We start from the raw sequence: 25046 nt of genomic DNA on the forward strand, positions 1-25046 counted from the left end.
TTATTATTATTATTAAAAACATTTATATAATAATAAAAAACAGATACTGCTCATATACTGGTGGGTGCTGTTTTAAATATAAAAATGCAACTATGTAACAAGAGTTTTTACTTTTTTCTTTCCACTTTAAATATACTGCTTTGTGAATAAAGTGCATGTGGAAAGTGCAATATTTTACCATAAGTGATGGCATCATTTCTCCTGTTTGAGCTGAGAATAATCAGAATCAATTGCTTATTGCATGCTGGTCCCAATATGTAATCTTAACAGTCAAGGTGGCAGCAGGTATCACTACCTGTGTTGTTGTAATTAATCATTCAGCTAAAAGCTTTGCAGAATGTAATAGGTTACACATATGATAAAACATGCTTGGTGAAACTTCATATTTAAATACAAAGTGCAGGAGCGCTGAACCATATATTAAAGCAACAAGAGAGAAATGTATTAACATCTATTTCTTACTTTCACAATTCAGAAGTTTACATTTACTGCCTTCTATTTAGTTTTGTGATTTGGGTAAAGCGTTTTGGGGTATTTGTTTACATCCAAGCTCTGAGCTTTTTCTTCAATATTGATGTTGTTTCTTCATGAAGCCGTCTATTTTACTCGTTCCTCCTGCTGTAAAACATCCACGCAGCATTTCTGAATTCCAAATCTGTCATTTCCAGCTGAATTGATTCTTCTCAGTGAGATTTTCCAAGCGTTTGTCATTCAATAAAAGCGTCATCCACCTGCCTGATCTTAGATACTCACTCAAGCTGCTGCAGCTGTTTTGTGCACTTAGAAAAACAGCCACACCTGCAACGTCTGAGTGCCTGTTCGTCTGCTGCACACCTACATCACTAAAAAGAAATATTGCAAACTTGTACCATGAGAACTGATGTAGTAAGTAACTTCCCCCTCCCAGATGAATCAGCACCCTTGTCATGCTCACAAAGCTGGACTGTCAGTGGGCTTTCATACTGATATTGTTAGTATGCAGACCATCAGACAGTGCCTATAGACATGGAAATGAGGTGGTGAGTTAGAGGGTAAGAAAGAGAGAGATGGAGTAGGCTGTGTTGGCATGGACTGGCCTCCATCCAGCGAACACACATGCACACCCACACACACACACTGTCAAACAAACATTGACCAAGGAATCATCCAGGGTTTGTGCACACATTTGGATATTACTCAGATGTACGGCTTTATTCGCACAGCTTGTCGACTCCGACAGCACTGTCAGGTCAACTTAAGGCCACCACAGGCCTTTGCTTCAAAAACAGCCTGGAGGGTGTGACCACACACACCAGGAAGTGAAACAAATTTGCCCAAATACTCAAGGGGTATTAGGACTTTGTTATTGTTTCCTACCTGAAAAGAGTCTAACTGTTTATTCAGAGATTGAGAGTTTGGGGATTTGTATTATCAGTTGCTTCCACAATGAACACATTTTATTGTTTACAAAGATTTTGAAGACATTGTCCTTATAACTTTTAGATCCGATCTTTTTATCTCTTACAACGTAGTCTGACCTGTCCTTTTTACATTTGACAACAATGAGGAAAACATCACTGAGATGAGATGATGAGTTTCTTTTTTGATATGTTGTCTGCAAATACGACACATTTTTGTGTTTAATTCGCTTCCATTCTTAAGCAATTCAGAGGTTGTTGTTAAGTGGTTTAAACAAAAGACTATTAAAGATTGCTATGTTAATGATTTAAGTGAAAAATAAATAAACAAAAAAAAACAGCTTATGTCCAGAGAACATCTTTGCAGATGAAAGCAGATGACAAAAGGGTGCAATTTAAATAAACTAAAGCACAAAAACCATTTTCTTTTCTCAAACAGAGATGCTCTTAATGCCTGAAACTAAATTTCTACTTGTTTCTTTGAAGTTCAAGTTAACATTAGAACTGCAGCACAGCTAACTGCCATCGGTAGATAGAAAAGCAGAATTTTCAATCTATTACAAACTATTGATTCAAAGTACAAGGAATCTGTCATGTCCCAGTTGCAGTGTTATTAGTTGTATAGTAGCGGTGCTCATGTGTGATATACATAGAGAGAGAGCTGCAACGTCCAACTGCAAACAAATTGTTTGCCAAACTATTTGTGGCAACCCGATCTGCAATTTGAACAAATTCAACTCTGATGTGACATCATTCACAGATGCAAGCTCTAACAAAAATGAGCGCAGCATAAATTGAGGAGTGCAGCAAGATTAATAAAGTTCATCACCAACAAGCATGAAAAGTCCAAATTTAAATTACTGAAGAAACAGTTTCTCTGCTCTGATGGAATCTAGATGAATAAAAAAAAGAGGGAATTCAAGGCTGAAAAATAACACATAACATCCAAGAATCAAAAGCAAAACAGCCAGTATCAGTTTGCATTTCCAACTTGAAAAAACTTAGTTTATTTTCTCCTTTACTTTGTGCTATATTGTTCCAGTTTTATCTTCAAGCTAAGCTAACTCTATACTCTTATCCAATGGCCTCTTCACCTCAAACTCAACAAAAACAGGAATTTTAACTTTGAAAAACGTTCAGTGTTTCATGTCCAACTGGAACTTCAAGCAGCATTTTTCATAGTATCATTTCAAATGTATTACCATTATTGAAGTGATTGCAAAACAACAAATCATACTTTTGCTTAACAGTGATTTATCTGCCTTAAAATCACATGTCATGTTTAGTTTCGTATATCGAACAAAACTGAGAAAAATTTGTAATTAGGTAAGTGATGTTTAAAAGATGGCAAAAAAATGTAGGACATTTTTTTACAATTTTGTGATACTTTGTGATTTATTTTAATTGTAAAGGATTACGCTTACTGAATATTTTGCTGTAGGGAAAATGAATTTAAAATAAATAGGCTGTATTATAGTTACCGTCAGATTGCTGTGATAGCTTTTGCCAGACTATTTGTTAGAGGGATTTTAGCTAGCTTAACTGTTTTATTTGAAAGGTCAAAGTAAGTTTTTGATGAATGATACATAGTTTAAAATGATTTTAACTATTAGTATTATTTATTATTTTACACTTATTTTGTAAAGCTGTCTAATTGTCTTCAAGTTGTTTTGGGTTTTGGATCGTTGATGATGAAACTTGTCCATAAGGCTGCAGATCGGATCAGTTCTGCTTCTTTAGATTCTTTGTCAGTAGCAAGCCTGCCTGGAAACACCGTCACTTTCAATTTAGAATAATTGTTCTTGGTGGACCTTCATCTCAGTTATGAAGGGCAAAACTGATGTGCAACATCCTGTCACGAAACAAATCCTCCCAAATGCTTCCATCACATCTCAATAACACAGGTTTAATTACGCTCAGCTTCCATTTCAATATAATTCATTCAGAAAAAAAACGTTCACCCTCTAAACCTGATGGAGATTTCAGAGAAATTAGAAATCAAGACTGAAAGAGATATTTCTTTCTTCTTTATCTGCTTGTTTTTTTCTCCCTGTTGGAGTTTAACCTTTGACAGAAGCACATACTCAAGCCTTCCACACTCTGGAGCCAAGTACTCAAATTCAAAGCAGAGTGTTAGTTTTGGCTTAAGCTTAGAGAAGGCGGAACAAAAAAGTGGGGGTGAGACTGGGCAGAGAGGCAGATGAATAGAAAGTTGGCTTGTTTATTTTAACGATTGAGGTTAAGGGTTGTTTTTATGGGATTCAGAGAAATAAAATGGAAAAATGCCACTTTTGAAGCCACGTAGTTCTTTTCACTTATTTTTTTCAGTTATTTTCACACAGTCTTATAAGTATATCATCCTGGTAGTATTTTAATTGCAGGTAAAATCTGACAAAGATTGCCTAAATGCTTCAGCTAAGCTGATTATCTATTGCCACGTTTGTTTTTGTTTTCTCTGTGAATTTGGCCTTTTCACCAGTTACAAATCAGACAAAGCTGATCAATGAGCAAAACAAACAAAAATCCTTCTTTTAAAAAGAATTGCTGTTTTATTTTGCTAATTTAATCTTGAATGTTGTATATTCGCTACATCATTGCAAGCAAAGGCAAGGTTTAACCATCTTTAGTTTACTATGAATTAACTCACCAATCTCAGCGCTGCAGAAGAGCTGCTGTGGATGTGACGGGTGGCAGCTACATCCCTCCACAACGTCCTCCAGGCCCGCACCAAGCAAAAGGAGCACCACCAGCCCCAGACATGCACTTCTCTCCTGGGACAAGGCCATGGTGGCTCTGGCTACCTCTTACTGTTCCACCACTTGATGAATGCTCTGCAGCCTCTTCTTGCCCCGTCGAGTTCCCTGGGAAGCAGGTCAGGCCGACAGTCGGCAGAGGGGGTGCGCGGCAGAGAAGACAGTGGGGTCGAAGAGATAAGAGGAGCTCTGGAGAGCTGGGACGCAGCTGTGGATAGAAATGTTTTCATAAGTTTAAAGTGCACCTCTGAATTCAAGCCTCAGCAAATAACTTGAGTTGAAAGCTACTGCTGCTCTCTTTTCTCTTCCTTCGCGCTCCCCCTCTCTGTAGACAACACACAGAGAGGCTCACAATAGCCCAATCCCCTCACACTCTGGCCTTGAATGCTGAGAGGGTCGCACACAGGGAGCCTCTTATGCGCTCAACAATTTAGGGACAGCCTCCTGAAATGCAGGAAAAAAAGCTGGCATCCTGTAACTTCTTCTTTTGCTCTCTTTTTGAAGCTCGTCATCTCCTCTGGACACTTTTACAAGGTCAAAATCATTCAAATCTCTTCTAGGTTTCTACCAAGGGTTAAATTATGAACAAAAAATATTCCGGAAGGAATGGAATCCTTCATATTTGTTTTTAATCCCAAGGATACTTGTTTTCTTCAAGAGATGAGTTGCATTAACTTGAACACAATCCTCATTCAGAATAGTTTTTATCCTTATGTTCAACTTCTTATGGAAAAAATACTATTATTGTCTACAAATATGTTTTACGTTTACTACTAATAAACATTCACAGCAAATATGAGTCTATTCAGTTTCACTTGTATGCCATCATACCCCAAAAAAATTTAAAAGTGTGTTTCAAGTACAGTATGTAATAAGGGAAAAACAATATTAAGAATGCCATTGTTTTCTCAGAAAAACAATTTTAATTGACTTAGTGACATGAAATATAAACCAGATATCAGAAACAACTCAAGTAATTCAAAAGAAATTAATACATAAGTAATGTATTAATTACATTACTTATGTAATTAATACAGGACACTTATTAAGTGGAATAAGTGGAATTGCACAGATCACATGAATTGCACAGGTTTGATTTTAACTCATTGCATGGCTTTTTCTTCAGCAGTGGAGTTTTGTGCAGTAAACAAACATGGAGGTTATTGTGGATGAGTGTAGGATTACTTGCATTGCAGTCAACATTTGGTTGGCGGTCCGTTTAATAGCCACATTAAAAACATATTTAATGAAAAATGTTTTGAGATGTTTGATACTTATTTGCTCCACTGTTTCGTCGTTCCTTTCTTGAGCTTCCTGTTTGCTCCTTGGCTTCAGAGGAAAATGATTTTATCTAAAAGATGTTGACTGGAAGAACCTTTTAAAGATCTAAAGTCAAAAAATTACAGACAATCTGTAAACATATCTTTTTCCTTGGATTTTTCCACTGTTTGCTTGGGGGTTTGGGGAAGCATTTGTCACTTTCTGTGATTCAGTTTCACTCATACTTTACTTTATCTTTTGTATTACAGATTACAACACCAAGTTTCCCAGTAGTGGTGAAGATCGGACATGCCCACTCTGGAATGGGAAAGGTACGGAAATATTGAATCTTGCATTATTTGTTTTTGAATCGGGCAGACATACAAGAAACAACATGCAAGAGTTTTCGCAATTATGCTTTAATAACTTAAGTCAAAACTGAAAAAGAAAGAGCAGACAGAAAGTTAAAGACACATTGTCTAGAATAATGTAAAACTACACCTAAACCCACATATTTTCAGTATTTCTGAAACATGAATACTTACATTTACTCTTTATTTTTATTTTTTTCTTGTCTTTCCTGCTACTAGGCAACCTTGCATTGTTTTCCTCTTAGTCATCTCTAATATTGACTCATCACTATGTTTTTTTTCTGTTTTCTAACAGGAAGAGCTCTTTATCAAACATTTTTTTCCTGATGAGCCGCTTAATCTGACACAGAATTTCTGTCACTGTTTAGATTAGCTCCAAAATGTTTCCATTAACTGAGAAAAGTGGAAACAAACACTGTATTTACCTTTTCTGTCTTCCTTTATTCTAAGGAGTGCTTCGGCAGCAATGCCTAAACCAGGGTGCTTGTAATATAAATAGTAATTCTCTTGAACATGCAATTTCAGATGAACAGACCAAGCTCTTTACCATACTTTATTAAAGATGACTTCTACTTTTATTAAACCTATAAATTTATTTAATCATTTTAATCATAAGATAACAAATAACTTCCTATGGGTTGAAATAACCTATAGGATCAGCTAGAATCAGCTAAATCAATCTGGCCTCTATAGTCTAGTGCTATTCTGTAGGATTTGTAAAAGAGAACTGAATTTAAGCATGACTGAATATTACATTCACAAACATATGTGTACAATAAAAAGTGAATTATATTGGCTGGATTATGTCATCTTTAAAACATGTTTAAGGGAGTGGAGGTTTTGGAGTTTATATGACAAGGTTTAGCATGTAAATAAACTTTTCTGCATCCCGTGTCATTTATCTACAGGTAAAGGTGGACAACGTTAGTGATTTCCAAGACATTGCGAGTGTGGTGGCCATCACTCAGACCTACTGCACTACAGAGCCATTTGTAGATGCCAAGTACGACATCAGGGTCCAAAAAATTGGAGCTGACTACAAAGCTTACATGTGAGTCTGTCGCTTTGTTCGGTGTTTGTACAATTCTGTCTGACCTCTGCAGGTCTGTGTCCAGAACAATCCAGAGAACACTGTGATCTCTTCTGAGAGAACAATTGAAAGCCTTCAGTTCAAGGGATGCGGTTCAGTTATGTTATGTAAAAGAAAAAAAAAAAAAAAAAAAAAGGAATAAGCAATGTGCTTTCTTTTGTAAAATTCCTGCAACATTTTGGAGCTCTATGTTAATTAATTGAAATTTCCAAACTGAAAGCTTATGTTGATGCTAATTTAACACCCGATTTCCTCTACGTTTTCAGGCGAACATCCATCTCTGGTAACTGGAAAAGCAACACCGGATCTGCCATGTTGGAACAAGTAGCCATGACTGACAAGTGAGCGGTGCTTCTGCGTTAGTGATGCTCCAGCTGGCCTGGGTGCTGCACACGTCGCTCCGGTTGTGTTACGTCACAGTTAGTCATACTGCGCTGAAGCAGGGGATTCATTCAGCTTTAAACCAGGTCACTCCTGGAAAAACACAGAGATGTTTGGAATTCACTTCATATTTATGATGCATTCATGTGCTTTTTTTTTTTTTGGCAGTGAATATATTCATTTAAGCAGTGATGCTATAGCAGCTAAAACCAATACTTAGCTGCTCTCCTGGAATTGAGGATTTATACTCCCTTTGAAACATGTATTTGAATTATTTTTTTCTTTTACATATAACTTAGCATTTATTGCTATAAAGATGCTATAATTCCTTATGAAATTTACAAGATTCAACAATTATTATTATGTCAATTTATTTAACACTTTATATGTCTGTGTTTACCAACCCTGCTTTGCAGATTTTAAACATTTCCCTGCTTTAACACACCTGATTCAGATGGTTGCTAATCAGCTATTGACTGAAATCAGGTGTGCTGAAGCAGGGGAACATCTAACACATGCAGGCTGGTGTGCCTAGGCTTTTACAGGTGGACTACAGTTGTTTAGTAAATCTGGATGCTTTCCAAAAAGTTAATTACCCCAATTAGTACAGTATCAATATCCTCTCGGTTAGTATTGATTTTATTTGACGACAGTTTGGTTGTGTTCAGTCTTCAAGACAGCAAAATCAGTCTAAAGCAAAAGATTGGCTGCTCAAGGTTTATTGTCAAGATGACAATAATGGCAACTGTTGCACTGGCAAATTGAGCTAAACCGATTAACAAGTCGATACTTCTATTGAGATGGTGCACAAGATGAAATCTTTTCTTAGTCAGCCAAAAGAACATAAAATCTGTCTTCATTCACATTTCTGCTTCTTGTGAAAAAAACATTCATCAATACTTTCCAAAGGCACAGAATGAGGGTTCTAGGTGTATTAATTAACACATTTTTATTTTCTGGCAGGTATAAATTGTGGGTCGACACCTGCTCAGAGATCTTTGGGGGTCTGGACATCTGTGCTGTTAAAGCCATCTGTGGTAAGGATGGCAATGACTACATTACCGAGGTGAGAATAAGTCTTTCAAATAAGCTTTCAGGTATAAAGGTGCCGACATTGCTTTAATGTGACAAATTAAATTTGTGTCCGCTCCCTCCTTTTTTTTGAGCAGCAAAATTTCACCACATTTTCATAAGAATGGTGTAACAAAACACAGCTTAATGTACTGATTGCAAGAGTTGCTAAGCCAACATTACTCTGCCCGTCCAGTGGCCTTAAAATTTATGCCTTAATTCAATCTAACCTTACACAACTTGCAGTATTTAATGCTAGCTAGATATTCTGTGCGTCCGTTTATTTAAAAACAGGTTTCTTCAATCTTTGTCAACAAACTATTCTGTCTGTATCACTCACCCTGCTTTTTTTGTCCTGTGCATTTTAGCGTATTGCTCTGATTTTGACTTGCTGTAACCACACTTTTTTTTAAATAAACCAATGTGGTCTCCTAATAATATTGTTTTATTAAAACAAACCATTTAGTGGTAACATCTCCATGTGGAAACTGTCGAAACTGCCAAACCCTAGGCGTCAGCTCTAAATGTAAAATAGTGAAGCACTAAAATGAAATTGGGGATTAAATGTGTGCAAGTTTTTTTGCAGCAGTTATTTGGGGTTTGACATAGACATTCAAAGAAAACCGGAGGATGTGATGGTATGACTGAACAACAATCTGGAGCTTTTAGGGTCAGACAGAGAACTACTGGGCAAACACAAGTTTGGAAAACAAAGAAGAGGCAGTGATGAAGAAAAACCACTGGCTTATGGTTGTAGTATGTTTGGCTGAAGACTCTAAAGGCTCATGTTTGCATCCTGAGGCTATACTAAGATGCACAGCTTAGGCAGGAGAATCTATTGACAGAAAAAGTGTTAGATGGACCCTCCATAATTCTTGTAACAAGAACAACCATTGCTAAAAGAAAGATGTAAAAAGTATTTAAATGGAGCAAAAATATGAGAGGTCAAATGTGGCCAAAATTTAAAGTTTTGGTCTATAACCAAAAATTGATGTGTGTTAGAAAAATAAAAAGGCAGATGACCTTGAAGACACAAATCCATTAAATATTATGGTGGCAGATTTTTTTTTTTTTTAACAGAGTGAGAAAAAACTTGTTGCATTTTATGGATAGATGTACGTATATAAACATAACTCAGTGCAGGGCAATCCTGGAAGAAAACTTTGTAGAGACTAAAAAGACTTAAAACTATGACCAAGGTCATAGCTTTAAATATATATAAACATATAACCCGATCTGCTGTGAAGTGATGGTTCAGATGAAAGCATATCCACATATCATAATGGTCCGGTCAAAGACCAGACCTACTGTAAATCCAACTGAGAATTGGGCTATTTTGCAATGAAAGTGGGTAAAGCTTTCAGTCTTTTGATGTTCAAATCTCCTAGAGACATACCCCAAAAGATTTCCAGCTATAATTGCAGCATAAGGTGGTTCCATAAATTTCAAATCGTTGGCATAATGAGTGACATAAATCTAAGTCAAAATACTTTGGGGTATGTGGTTGTAACAACAGATAATGTGCAAAGATTCAAGGGGTAGAAATATTTTTGAAAGCTACCTCAAGATGGGAAGAGCGACATAATGGTGTGTTAAGAATTAGCAGTTTTGAGCAACAGAACATCAGAAATTAGCTGGACAAATGTGAAGTTTAATTAAGATCCTTTTGGGACTTATAACTTAGCAGCCATTACGTTTTCAATGTGCAGTTCAGAAAGCGATAAGACAGAGTGTGCAGGACTCTAACTAAAGTGCTCAGACTAAGCTGCTTCTCCCTAAATGCAGTTTTGCAATTAGCATTGACTCACATAACAGTTTGGAGACCTCTGGCTGGCCATCCATGGAAAATGCTGAGTCATCTTTATGGTTGCTAGCTACTAAAAGCTTGACCAAAATGTAGCTTGTGATACAGAGAATATGCTTTGTAAAATTTGTGTTCATAGACGTTGTTAAATGAAATTCTAATTGAACATGGTACATTGCTAAAGCAGGAAAGCTTTAGCAGAAAGAGAGTTTTTGCATAATAAAGCTAAAAACTCAAAAGACTTCTTGGGAGTGATTCATTGAAAGGATAAAGTTATTTTGATGGGTCAGGCAGGTCAAGAGGAAAAATAACTATTGTTTCCAGAGTAGCTCTCCTTCATCTTCACATCCTCTTCACATCCCCCTTCTGCCCCAAACTCTTCCCCCAGAACAAACATGAGTTGCATAAAGGTCACCAATAGCAAGGCTTTAACTCCAGTTTGCTGGGTCAACTCTAAGGTCCATTAATCTTTCCTGTCTTACTTCTAACAGGGACTTTGATGCTTTTTTTATTTTTTTATTTTTTTACATTTTCAAAATAGTGAAACCAGATCCAACAGGAGCTTTGGTATGTCCAATTTCCTCTATGACAACTTGAAAGAGAACTCAATTAAAGGTCATTGAGGAGTTTTTCCTCAATGACCTTCAAAAAGTATTGCCAATACAGAGTTTGTTATTTTCTCCGAGAGTTGAAAAAATAGATTTGTTAGGAACTTGCTGGGAGGCTGGGAAAATAAGATGAAACAGCCCTGACATTACAATAGCAATTTTTGAAATAAAATATGGTATTTTTTTGATCTTGGGGAGTCACACAGAACATCTGCAGCCTATGATCATTGTATCCTGCTGTCCAGGTCGTGGGCTCATCTATGCAGCTGATCGGCGATCACCAGGCAGAGGATCGGCAGCTCATTTCTGAGGTGGTGCTGGCTAAGATGAACCAAGCTCTGACTACCAGGTCATCCAGTGCTTCCCGCTCGCCTGCTCGCTCTCCTCAAAGCCAGAAGCCGACAACTGTGCAGCCCCAGCAGGTGAATTGCGCTTTAACTTGAGTGGCTAATCTGTCAGAAAACATACAGTTTTGTTCAAGATATCAGAATCACTAACCTGACAAATCACAGTTTACTAGTAGAATTTATATTTCTACATGGTTAATAATTTTGCAGATATGCAAACTAGAGAAAGAGCAGAACCCACAGTCATGACATTCAGCCTGCTGATTTTGAGTAATTGAATTCCTAATTTAAGGGGAGTGTTTCAAATAATAGCAGTTAGGAGTTATTCATTCTGAGAAACGTAAGTGGCTCATGATTAAGGGTGAAGGCAGCCTTAAATGCTGGTTTAATTCAAAACTTGTTGTAAAATGGGTCTTTCCAGTCTTTGTTCAGAAGAAAAGCATACTTTGAATACAAAGTTGATTGGCGGAGAACGACTGCTCAGCTAAATTGAGCTCAAATGCTTTAAAATTTAAACCAAAACCAGGAACACGTCAAGAAAATACTATTTAAATGGATTGAAAAACTGCCAAAATGGCAAATTCTCAGACAATGATCACCAGTTTAAAGAAGGTCTACATATACCGGAGTACAGCAATGGAAGATAACTTTCTAAAATAGCATTGTTGAAAAAAAACTACATGACAAAGACACTAAACATCACATCACTGCAACGTTTTGACCCGTTCCTGCTCTACGACCCTTTAATAAAAGCAATGGTTAATTATCAGGCCTTTATAAACCTTAGCATTTTGAATCAGGCCTGTTGAAGCAGCGATACAGAACAGTGGCACTCGAGGACTGGTCCACTACACCCAAACACTGAATTCAAGTCATTATACACCATGGAGAATGGTGACCCAACCACCATTTTAAGGAGATGTATCCCTTAATACGGTCCAGGCGTATCATCAGTCATGTATTCACACTCTTTTGCCAATATTCAAGGAACATGGGCTGCTGCTATAAGTCAAAGAATAAATGTCGAAAAATAGGTGATACAACAAGACATCGACCCAAACACACCAGTAGACCAGCAGCATCTTGGTTCCACACCAACAAGATTAAGGTTATGGAGTGGCCAGCGAAATTCCTGGACCTTAATCTCATAAAAATCCTTTCAAATTGCATCGAAAATTCTGTATCAGTCAAAACCAAGGAATGAGGAAATATGTGGACTGAAATATCTGTTCACAGGTGACACAAATGGGTCAAGTCCAAAAAACCTACATGTAAAACAGTTCTCAGAAAAAATTGGTTATGCAACTAGATATTAGTTCAGTGATTCAAGGCACAGCTACATCAAGTATGTTTAGTTTGATAAGATATTTGTTTTCATAGAGAAATGGAGACAATTTCTCAACAGGCTCATGTTTCTTTTTCCTCACTTTCTGTGGGCTGGTAACAGATTTCATAAATATTTTCATTGCAGTGTTCCCAAATGCATTTGCAAGTTAAGCAATAAAGCTAAATGAGAATTTTAGGCTATGCTCAATTTTTTTAAACACATTAATATTTTGAGCAAAACTGCGCATCAGCGTAGCTGCTGTGCAAATGAAAATAACATAGAAACTCTTACATAAAGCCTGGATTAATAAGGTGTTCTTTTTGGCTCTCCGCAGTTCACAGCTGACTCATCCGTGTCTTTCCTTTCTTTCTTCCATCTGTTTATCTTCATCAGACTGCTTCTGCTAAGGAAGGCCTGGCAGACCCGAACAGGAGCTCAGGCCAACGTCCTCAACCTCAAGGTTGTCTGAACGCTGCCCACAATCAAAGCACTGCAGCTGTAGGGTGGAAGCAGGTTTAGAAAACATAAATCTGCTTAAATCAGTTAACTACAGGAGATTTTGAACACCTGCTAGTCATTTACTGACAAACTAAGTACTGCCACAAGGGGGAAGATGGGAACATTTACAGAGTCAGTGTTCATAACAAACTCCTGGGCGCCACCGTGTGTATCCTCTGGTTGCACAGACAGTTTCAGTAAATCCTGATCATTTTCTGCACTTATTATCTCTCCATGTCCTGTAACTTTTGTTTTATGTTGCCAATGATTAAGGTAAACAGTGAAGCTACTCGCTAAGGCACAAAAATACTGCCACGGGTGCTTTGATTAGGCCATTGTCACACATGACCTGACAATGTGTGGATCTAAATCTGTCTGCAACTCAAACCAGCCTTGAGTTGCAGACAACTGGGTTGATGTTTTTTCTTCCCTACTGAAGAAAAACCTCCACCCAGTTGGATGCTGCAGCCATATTTTACTGTGGGGAGGGTATATTCTTTTAATTTCCTCCTGGTTTCATTCTGGTTTCATTTGACCAGAGCACTAGTTCAGTGTTTGCCCTATCAGCGAACTGGCCTCTGATGAACCTTAAACTAGATTCATTAGGTTTTTTTCAACAACTGCCTTGTTTTTTGCCTCCAAAAATTCCTTAACGAAATCTCCACATGAAAAATCTTCAGCATCACTTGCATATAGTGAAAAGGGAATGTGGTTCCAAACACAGCTGCTAAAAGTCTTAAAAGCAGCCTATTTGTGTAGAAAAGTAGCAAACGCCAACCAAGAAGTGAAGCTTAATTTACTAACAGCTGAGTGTGTTGCAGTTTTCTGGTCATGTCCGGTTAGTCTTATTGAATACAATCGGTTGGTTATTCAAAGAATTAGAAATGGTGGCAGGATAGTATTGGATAGCTAATTCCCTCACAATTCTGAACTCACGTCTACTGTCCTGGTATGACAACTATATTAAAAGTTTTTTTTTGTTGTTTGTTTGTTTGTTTGATTTTTTTTTTTGCATTTTCACAAGTGTCTTATCAGAGAAACAGAAGTTTTTTTGCTTCGTGTTCATGTGCTCCTGACAGTATTTGGTGCAGTCGTTCACGTCTAAACGGAGAAAATATCACCAGCTGTCCTTTGAAGCTGTCACCAATTTTCGTTTCTACTTGTGTCGTCAAATTACCAAGCTAATAGCATCATGGAGCACTTAGGAATCATCTTTTTTGTGTTCTGCAGCTGTGCTGTAACACATGCTTAGCGGTGTTTACTCAGGATCGATGTACTGATGCTCAATGTCGCCACTAAAAGCAGTGGCATTCACAGCTGACTTAAATCCATTATTTTCTAGAGTTGCTATGTTTATCCATGAGTGTGTGTTTGCATGCTCATTAATTACAGTTCCTTGTTTTGCATGGATGTGGTGAATGTTTTGACATCATCTGGTGCTACATTAGTTTAGTAATGCTGATTTTTTTATGTCTTATGATAATTAGAAGAGGAAATTGAGTGTAACTTTTGTATTCAGTTGTGAAATAAATGCTGGTAGATTTATTTACATCCTGCATTAAATTGTGTTTCCAGTTGAAGTTATATGTAAAAACTATTTTACTGTAGTAAACATATCCATGGATGAATATTAATGTAATTTTATTATAGAAACAAATAACTTATTATGCAGACGCTTTATGTGTTGGTAAACATCTGACTGTTATTGCTGTTTTTGGTGGTTAAAATACGTACATTTTACTCAATTTTCTTTAATTCATTTTAATGTAGACAATTTTCTGGAATCAATTGCATCTTTTGGCAATTGCAAACCCCACGGTGGTCGTTTTTTGTTTTGTTTATAGGTTTTAGATACAATCCTTTTTATGTTCCTCTACATTATCCTATCTTATTTACTTGGATCCGAACCAGTCAATTGCTGATTCAATATTTTCAACAAAAGATTTTACAGATTTTGTTTTGTTCATAAAAAAAATAAGAATAAAAATAATAATACCAAAAAGTTTATATAACTGAATCCTTTTATCCTAAAACATTCTGATTTAATTTAGAAAGTAATGCATTATTTTCTTAGAAACTAAAATTATGTCTAACTAATGGTTGGTATCCAAGAAAATTAGTATTGTATCTTGTTTTCCAATTATGTTTGTACATATGTTTTCCTTGGTTTTTATGCTTCGTGAATCACAAGCAACCATTGAACAAATGTAAGACTCAAGGCAGTTCAGCTGCCGGACAGCAGTGGCTCTCTGGGATGACTTTTCAGGTTTCTACTAAGATCGATCTAAAAGAATAATTTCAAGAGTGCATTGATAGAAAATGCACAGCTTTTTCTAGTACATTCTGGACACATTTTAGAAGTCAAATCTCAATCCTGAATATCTGAAAGGAAATTATCTGTCACTAAAAAAAATCATCCCAATCCAGTCACTTCCTTGCTCTGCATGTGTAACTTCTTGATGTGTTGTTGCTTTGCTATTAATGCTTGAGTCACTCTGAACTCTGTACTCTCCTTTAATTGCTTATTTCATTCAGCACAGTACTAAAACTTGCACAATTTTTACTATAGAAGTTGTGCTACCTCATGGTTGGATTAACTGCTGATCTTCCACCCTCTGCTGGATGCAGCTGGTCCAGTCCTCTGTTTACATTTGCATTGCTCTGGATTTTTGCATATTTGAGGGGCCATTGTTTGAATGAGCATGTCATGTTGTGTTTTGGTTTTTGGTGAGTGCTACATATGCCTGATTTTGGAGCTGCAGTGCTGAAACAAGAGGTGTGAGGTTTTGAAATGTTGATGCAAATCTTTTTATTGTTTTATTTAGGCATTTACTCTTTTTATCTCTTTTTCTCTGTGTATTTTTATTTTATTTTTTTTTATTTAGGAGTTATTTACATATACAGGCACAAGTATACTTACACTTACTACATGCATTAATGTCAAGTTATTTTGTGCTTTGATTATTTAGATGTTATTTTTCCAGGAAATAATGGGAATCTTCAATTTCCAAGAAAGGTGCACAAGTTTTACAATTCTTACATTTATTTTTCAACCACAGTGGTTTAAAACTACTGAACCAGGTGCAAATAAATGCATACACTTCTAATAACACACTAAAATTGTGCTTAATGTCTGTGAAAAAGTTGAACCCCCAAGTGTTGCTTTTTGTTGTCAACAACAAGCTTCAGGTTCAGTTATTTTAGGACAGAATTGGCTGTTTGTTTAAACGTGTCCTGTTATTTACCAAGCTTTTAGTTTCTCTATTGACAAATTTCAAATAAGAAATGAGAAATTACCTGCTGTGCTGAGTCGTGATGAAGGAGTAATTAAGCCTTCGCCTTATCAAAGTTATTATAGAATAACTTTCACCACTTATTACCAGATATTTAAAAGTATTTCAGCCAGTATGTATAATGTTGGCACAGTGGAGATCAGAGAAAATTCATCGTAAAATTTTAATTGTGTACCCAATTTTTGTCTCTAAAATTCATAGAAGCTGAAATCATTTAGGTCATTCAATCAAGGAAAAATAACAGTTCTAAAACTTCATTAAAAGCCCAAATTACTTTGACATTCATGCATACTGTGAGCATATGTGCACTTTTGACTGTATTTTAATAAAACTACTAACTTTCTCATTGTTTTAGGTGCTGCACTGAAATCACAGAGTGTGGACGTAACAGCAGAATCAGCAAAAAGACCTTCTGAACCTAAGCCTGACCAGGTCCAGAAACCTCCTGGTGCTCAGAAACCAGCTCAGGCTCAGAAACCGAGCCCGGTCCAAAAGGCTGCCTCTGTCACAAAGCCACCCGTGCCGAGGCCTCCCCCAATGATCAGAGCCCCTTCTGTAACAAAGCCAACCCCAGATTCTGCTTCCAGCTCAGTCCCATCCAAAGCTTCACCATCATCCCCAGCTAAAGCAGCCAAAGCTCCAGGTTCCCCACCAACAAAAGCCCCAGCAGCAGCAGCAGCAGCAGCAGCTTCAAGTTCCCCTCCTGCCTCTCCCCAACCTTCTGCTGCCACCACAGAGCAGCCCAAACCCCAGCCACAAGGCTCTCCATCGGCATCACCTGGGAAACCTAAAGATCTGCCCCCAAAACCCACACCACCCGCAAAGCCGATTCCTCCTGTGCGCAGGAATTCTAAGCCACAGCTTCAGCCAAAGCCACAGTCTCCCACTCCTCCAAAGGCTTTGCCCAAACCCCAGCCCCTGACTCAACCCCAAGCCCCCGAACCCACCTTGGCGTCTGATGCCACCCACCCTGCACAGGTCCAGTCCCCTGCTAAATCCAGCCAGCCCTCCTCTAACGTCCAGGCTCAAGCTCAGGCCAAGCCACCCTCTCCATCCCAAAACCCCGAGCCGACTCCAGCTGAAGCACCCGCAGCATCCGGTGATCCCCAGGCGCCTGTTGAAGATCAGCCCCAACAAAAGACCCATCCACTACTGAAGTAAGAAACACATTGTCAATATGCTGTGGATAATGCAAGAACAAGAACTTCACACTCAGTATTGATCTAGATTAACAAATCACCTGTTATTCTCCAGTAAAAGGGCTATGATTTACCATCTCTGTTTTCACTTCCTAATTACACCCTCATTAATGTTCACATACCACTCTTTCCCTTTCCCTCTAATGCGCCTATAACACCCCATAATTCCTTCCCCTCCTCCCTCCTTTCTTCTCCCTTCCAGTAAGTCCCAGTCCCTGACCAATGCCTTCAACGCCTTTAGCGACTCCTCTTTCTTCCGCGGGGTCTCAGGCTCCGGTGGCGATGGCCAAGAAGAGGCAAAAGCCGAAACCATTCGCAACCTTCGAAAGTCCTTTGCCAGCCTTTTCTCTGATTAACACAACCAAACAACAGTTTGCCCCTTGTTGATGCTGGTCCTCCTTTTAACCAGTGGCCAGCTATCCTGATTGACATTAAATGTGAACCAGTCTGAGATTAAAGTTTGTGTGTCAGTTGTACTTTATTCCCCACATCCTGTTTCCTGTTCAGCTCCTCTCTTATCTCCCCAGTGCAGGTAACAGTGAGGCCTATTGCAGACAAAGATTAATCAAAGACTGTCTTGAAGGAGTTACGTCATTGATACAGTGCCTGACAAAAAAATACTTATATCTCTTGATATTTTTCGCATTCTGTTGCATTGAAATCACAAACTTCAGTATGTTGATGTGACAGACAAACACTAAGAAATGCATCATTTTGAAATACATGGAAAAGGCCAGACATTAGCTATAGCTGTCTTGACAGATATTTCCACATACCAATTGGATGACCTCTGAAGTCAGGTGTTCATTGGATTTCATTTAGGTGGCTTACAGTAAAAGTGGTAGGTTGTACTTCCCCACCACAATTCAGATATTCTCTTCTTTTGCAAAAAAAAAAAAAACGTCTGTCTGTGCACCAATTTTTTATTATTTCTCAGTTATGTGCAAGTTTACATCAAACTGCTACACTGCCATAGTGATGTGTGCATAGCACTAATCCCTGTTGATTCATATTCAGAATATGCAAAAGATCACACCTGAAACATGTTTGGTTGGAGTAATGCCAAATTATGACCAATTTTGCTAATACACCTAAATGTATCAGATTATTGATACCCATTTAATTCTGAGTCTGTTTGACAGTAAAAACACGCCTTTTATATAATTGTACATAAATTTAATCAGCGAGTGATTAAGGGATATGAGTGTTTTGTAAGGCACTGTACATAATATAATATATTACAGTAGACAAAAACTATTTATTTTCACATAGAACATTAAATGACTTGTAGAAAGTAACATGAAAGATATAAGATGGATTGTACATATAGTATTTATACAAAGTATATAAATCTAAACGTATATAACTATAAAGGGACATAAGCCAGTAAAAGAAAAAACAAATATCCAGCTGCAATTTTGCAGTTTTTTCCAGTGACATAACTCTTTCATTCAGTGGCTAGATTTATAGAAACTTTACCTAATCTGACGTTTGATGGTTTCCCCCACAGTAAATGTTGTCACCTTGTGCGTAAAAGAATCGTAGAACAACATCTTTAAAAGGTTTGTTCCTCTGTATCTCCAGCTGTGTTGTCTCTGGTCCTTGGCCACTGATTGCCAGGCTCTTCTTGACTTCCCTGTTTTTGTCCTAAAAAAGGCCTTGAAGTTCATCCTTTTTGTGTGGGAGTTGGATATATGTACGTGTGCGTGTTCATCCGTGTTCACTAGTCGTGCATGACTCCTAAGAGTGGCTCGAAACGTAACGTTTGGATCAGAAGGGAGCTCTATCAGTGTTGAGTTTTGCCCTCTGTTGCCTCTCTCCTCTTTCTAGATGTTGTAGCCTTATTGTGAACATGTTCTCGATTCGCAGCTATGTCCGCTAGCTGTGCAGACCTGGGTCAATCACAAACTGAAAAGTATTCATTTACTCTGAGCCAACTGGCTTTGTTTAACCAGTACTGCGTGGGAGCAGGTAGCTGACTGACTAAATGAATGCATTTCAAACAGTTACTCATGTCTGTCGCTGTGACTGGTGATTTCTTGTTTCACCTCTGTGTAGATCTATCAGCAGTATTGTAATTTGTCGATTACTCTCATTGAAAAGACGTTGAGACAGTAGTGCAATAACACCTCGACATGACTGTTGAGCGTTGTCATCGTTATATAAATAATATCATAACATAAAGGATTTGTCTATGTGTTAATTTAAGAGTTCTTTCAGTGGTCTGGTTCCAGGTTGCTTTTAAACTGCCGTCAGGAGCATGATGTTCTGTGTTGGGTTTGTAGCTAATCTTATTTGTGTAGTTGGAGTGAATTTAACACAACCCGGAGGTCATCTCCTACCTTCACTGTTAAAAAAAAAGGGAACAATCAAAATACAACCCATTTTAATGCAGATCATTTCAACCAATCTGCTTATCCTTTTCCAGTACTGTTGAAAGTAAATTTATAGCATACTGTATTTGTTTGTGTCACCCCAAGAAGTTTATTTTTTGTAAAACATTTATTTATTTAAGGCTCCATATTTATGGTACAGTATAAATAGATATTTATTGTTTGTTTTGTATTGTGTTTTTATTTGTAATGCAATATCGCTTTGCATGATCTGGTGACTAATGTTATTTTTTTTCTGTAAAGATAAAAGTCAATAAAGATGTGATTCTATCATTCCATGGATTCACTGAGATTCACGTTGATGCCTCTGACTTTTGTCTGTTGAGAAGCAAATGCACTGTAATAAACTGGCACATAAAACGAGAACTTAATATCCCCCATAAGCTTGACGGGACTTGACATGTTCACATAAAGCATTTAGTTTCTTTATGATTGGACCTACATAAAACCAATTTTTATGCAGGGAGAGACAAATGACTTGATAGGACATGGTGTAATAGCAGCTCAGGATTCAATTAAGCTGCATGAAGACAATGAACATCTTTTTACTAATATAGAGAAAAGAGATAATTCAAGAGCTTAAATTTATGCGTACGGAGCTTGAAGAAATTGTGTAACCAATTTGTTGTAGTTGTAGTTTTTTTATTTGAAACTGAACATTTATTAAGTTAAATCGACTGCATTTTTCTTTGTTCTGGAGTTTTAAATTGGTTTCTTAAAAGTTAATACTTGGGCTAAGGACTTGCTTATATATATACTTAAAATGTAAGTTGTCCTGCCAGTGAGTCAAATAAGTTATGCAACAGCAGAAAAGTAAAAAAAAAAAAATAATAATAATAAATTAAGATTTTTATAAATGATTTATCTACGTGAATTACATTTTTTTTTAACCAGTGAGTCAAAAAGACGCATGTTCACCAGATGAGCAGTCTGTACTAACTGATCTAATGTCATAGATATATAATGTGTGTATAAAACATCTACCAGCAGGGACATGCATTGAACCAAAAGCCATTTGTTGCTCCTTTTTTTTTTTTTTTTACTTTAGTTAACCAGCAGATGGCGATAAATAATTATTGTAACATTTGGAGCTTTGTAGCATTTGCAATGTACAGCATCTTAATATTACTCAGTGCAAAGATGTAAAAAATTATGTAGAAAAATTGGGTAAAAAAATAATAATAATTTGAGAAAAAGGGAAACAACAGATCTACTTGTCACTGTCATGCATTGATGTACTTTTATGAACACAAAAGACGAATCAGTCGTGCAATACAGAATATTATTTTTTAGGTTTTTATTTTTTTTTATATTGACCTTCTCATGTATTGATTGTTTATTCTTTCTTTTCTGCACCTACCATTGACCAAAGTGAGTCTAAAAGGTGCAGCATGTGAGCATGTGGGGGAGGATTTTTTTTCACGTATGCAACCAACAAACTCAAGGTGTTAACCTAAGTTGCTCTGCTTACATGTGAAAAAGCACTTTCATCTGTTGCTTAAAAAAATAAAAAACTGTGTGAACATTGACAAAAACTTGCAACTAGAAGTTCCTTTGTGTTACTTTTGGAACAATGCAGAAATGAATGCATAGGATGAATGTGCATGCAAAAAATGCAAGAGGTCAAAAACACACAAATGTAACTCACTATGTGCACCTCATGTGCACTCTCTATGCACTGTGTGGGCTGTAAAGACAAAGGAAATATGCACTATTTTTGATTCTTGGTCACCTGTTCATGAGGAGATCTGAGTGAACTCTCGCACTGACATGAACGTGGGTACTTTCTGCAGGTCAGCAAAAGTAAACTTGGCAACCAGTTTTGTTTTCAAACCTGCTGGATGTTAGGTCCAAGTAAGGCTGAATGCATTTAGAATATATTGCAAAGCATCACACAAAAGTAATTGTATATATTAATACGGTGATTGCAGGTGATTTTCAAAAAAGGGCTTCTACAAATCCAACGTCTCAACAGTTTGTCACCAAATGTCGAGGATTCATACATTTACAAAACAAGAGCTCATCTAGGAAAAACAGATAATCTTATTTTTCTCTTCTCAGAATATAATCCCATTAATTTAGAGGGGAATTTGTAAGAGAAGTAAGAGAACTGTTAAGAAATTGGAAGCTGATGAAGCATCGTAGGGCTGTTTTGAGGCCAGGGACTGGAATGTTCTGTGCCAGCCACATGGAGAGGAAATAAAGTCATGCCATAACTGAGTGCATGACTGACTATAAAAACTTGAGATGTCAAACTTGAGAAGCAACTCCAGTCCTCAAGGGCTACCATCCTGCAACTTTTAGATTCACCTCTTCTCCAAAATGTCTGAATTCCCTCACCAGCATTCATTCTTCTCTGCAATAGGCTGGAAACGAGCAGTTTATTTGATCCAGGTGTGTTTGAGCAGAGACGCATCTAAAGGTTACAGGATGGTAGCCCTCGAGGACTGGAGTTGGTGACCCCTGCCCTATAACAAACCCTGAATCTCCAGTGATTTAAAGGGAAGGGAGACAGAGATTTCAGGAATATATAGAAGCAGCTCAAAGTCAAAATTAGAGACACCAAAGTGAACTATGAGAAGGAGCTGAAGAGCAAACTAAAGAGGAACAATGTGTGGTCAGGGATGAAGACATTCACACAAAATGAGGATCAGATAGATGGACGTCTGGACAGATCAACTGAGATTAACACATTCTTCAACATGGTCAATTCTGGGACAAGTTCATCATCTTCCTCTTCTGCTCCAGACATCCCACCCTCCTTTGACCCACAGCTTTCCTGTCAAACCTCAGATGTTTTATCTTCCACCTCGGCCATGGACTCATCTGCTTCTATAAGTTTGTCTTCAACGAAATCAGGAGATGCTGCTGTTCTCTTTCCCTTACACTTTTCTGTATCTAGAAGGCAGGTAAAGAGCTATCATCTGGAGACTGAACTGGTACAGTCCTGTAACACCTCTTCATCCTTGATTTGATCCAAGAGAAGGTTCTGTTGTTGTGGAAACCTTCGTGCCTTGTTCCTTTACCAAAAAAGACCCACCCACCAGTCATCAACGACAATGCCAAAGGTCCTGGAGAGACCTGAGTAAGCAAACAACCACATACCAGAACCCTGTGCAGTTTGCGTATCTCTGTGGAGTTGGAGTTCAACATGCCATCAAACACCTGCTTCAACAAACCCACTTTCATCAGAGCAAAGCAGGAAGCACTGTGAGGATTGTGTTCTTTGATTTCTCCAGTGCATTTATTACGACTCAGTCTGATTTGCTTTGTCAGAAACTCAAGAGACACAAGTGGAGGCCTCAACATTCACCTGGATCCTTTATCGATGACTATCTCACAAATAGACCACAGTTTGAGAGAATTAAATATTTTTGTGTCTAACCAGGTGGTCAGCAGCACAGGAGCACCACAGAGGACTGCACTCTCGCCATTCCTTTTCACTTTCTGCACTTCAGATGTCCAGCACAAGTCCTACTTCTGTCATCTACACAAATACTCAGATGACTCTGCAGTTGTCGTGTATACCAGAGATTGGTAAGAAGATGAGTACAGAGAGCTGGTCGGCTGCTTTGTGTGGGGATAATAATCTTATCTTGAATGTGAACAAAACAAAGAAGGTGATTGTAGATTTCATGAGAAGCAGGGTTAGGTCCAACACTATTTCCACCATTGGGAAAGAAGTGGATGTAGTAGAGGAGTATAAATACCTCGGCGTTGAGTCGTCTGGACAACAGACTGGACCGGAGACTCAATAGTGAAGCCATCTAAAAGAAAGGTTACAGCAGACTTTAAATACTGTGGAAACCTACAGTATCTCCTTCAAGGTTTGCATCAAGATACTGCATATCTTCTGTAAGGTTGTTGTGGAGAGAGAGATCAGTTATGAATCATTAACTTAAAAAAGCTCAACAACCTGATGAAGAAGACTGTTCTTGTTCTGGAGACTACTTTGGAACCAAAGGAGCAATTTTCTTCATAAAATCAAGAAAATCATGGAAAACCCTGAGCATGTTATACATGAGAAAGTTTTACAACAACAGTGTCTTCAGTTATTCTTCAGAATAGCTACCACAGCCATCAGCATCTACAACAACTCTTTGAAGAACCTTGGATGATAGGAGATACAGCAACATCCTTTGGGATTCATAAAGTGTTTTTGAATAGAATTGAATTTATACTTTTAGAACAAAGATATTTGGAATGTTTTTGAATATTCTGTTTACAACTTAGCACATTTTATAGGGAATCTGAGGAGCTTACGTAATTCCCAAGTATAATGATTTACAGGTTTTACCACGTCATAGCAATCACAGTGTAATGACAGCATAGGACAGTCCTGTGGACATACAAAGTCATTTTGTTGATGAACGGCGTCAGATACCAGAGCTGTGGTCTTCTGAGACTTAAATGTATAAACAAGGAGAAAGTATTGCTAAGCCCTCCTTATGACCAGCAAAACTCTCAAGGGTGTGATTATATTTCCTTCTTTTACTCAGCATAGAGAAATGTTGCGTGGGTAGGACTTTAAAAACTATGTGGGAAAAAGAAAGACAGTGCGTAAGCAAATCTGGGCTATTGTCTAAAGAAATTAAGAAGGAATAAATAAAAGTAAAATCAAGCCGAGTGCTCAACAACTTACATTTGCACTTCCCTGTTTTCAATCTATTCTCAAATTACACTTAATGATAACATTAAACGGCCTGCAACACTCAATTAGGAGATTTAAGTTTAGTTTCTACTGAGAAACGTGAAACTACAGTTTTAAATTCAGGTTTAGTTTTGCAGCAGACTCAGCAAAGAAGCTTAATATTAAGTTGATGCGTATCATATAAAAAGTTCTCCAACTTCATGTAACAGTTCATCTTTTTGATGGAATAAACCAAACTTAATAATTCAATTTACATTAACATCCTGCATCTTATATTAATGACATTTAATTGTTACATCTTTCTTTAGTTGCCAATTCTGCAAAACTATAAATATGAATTGTCACCATACTATGCTGTGAAAACATTTTATTCCAATAAAGTTTCAGGTCACTTCACTGAAACAATCAGACATAGATAACAAATTAAATAATGTCAAAGACATCTTTCCCATCTGTAGTAAGATGTTACTTAAACATAACCTGTCTGACAACACGAAGTAGAAGTAGGTTGACAGTCTTGCTTCTGTATGATTGCCCCGGGAGAACCAGGTACCTGCTGATTATGATGGAAGCCCAAGTTCTGTTTTCTGCCAGAAAATCCTG

The 25046-nt window shown here is 37.5% G+C and overlaps 2 protein-coding genes across 2 annotated transcripts in view; one reads left to right on the forward strand and one right to left on the reverse strand.

The window, feature by feature from the left end:
* The window catches only part of LOC103136273 (metalloproteinase inhibitor 4), an 11629-nt gene extending 6509 nt beyond the window's left edge, over positions 1-5120 (reverse strand). Inside the window, exon 1 of the mRNA XM_007549446.2 lies at positions 4045-5120. Within this exon, the coding sequence (XP_007549508.1) occupies positions 4045-4183 (139 nt within the window). The 5' untranslated portion in view covers positions 4184-5120. The remainder of the gene's footprint in view (positions 1-4044) is intronic.
* syn2b (synapsin IIb) overlaps positions 1-19761 on the forward strand; it is a 75223-nt gene extending 55462 nt beyond the window's left edge. The window contains exons 6-13 of the mRNA XM_007549457.2: positions 5680-5742; positions 6690-6832; positions 7138-7212; positions 8216-8318; positions 10981-11157; positions 12803-12869; positions 16556-17357; positions 17602-19761. Coding sequence (XP_007549519.1) covers positions 5680-5742; positions 6690-6832; positions 7138-7212; positions 8216-8318; positions 10981-11157; positions 12803-12869; positions 16556-17357; positions 17602-17755 — 1584 coding nt within the window. The 3' untranslated portion in view covers positions 17756-19761. The remainder of the gene's footprint in view (positions 1-5679; positions 5743-6689; positions 6833-7137; positions 7213-8215; positions 8319-10980; positions 11158-12802; positions 12870-16555; positions 17358-17601) is intronic.
* Positions 19762-25046: the final 5285 nt, after the last annotated feature.

This window comes from Poecilia formosa, unplaced genomic scaffold, assembly GCF_000485575.1.
Source record: "Poecilia formosa unplaced genomic scaffold, Poecilia_formosa-5.1.2 Scaffold2, whole genome shotgun sequence".
NCBI classification, from domain to species: Eukaryota; Metazoa; Chordata; class Actinopteri; order Cyprinodontiformes; family Poeciliidae; genus Poecilia; species Poecilia formosa.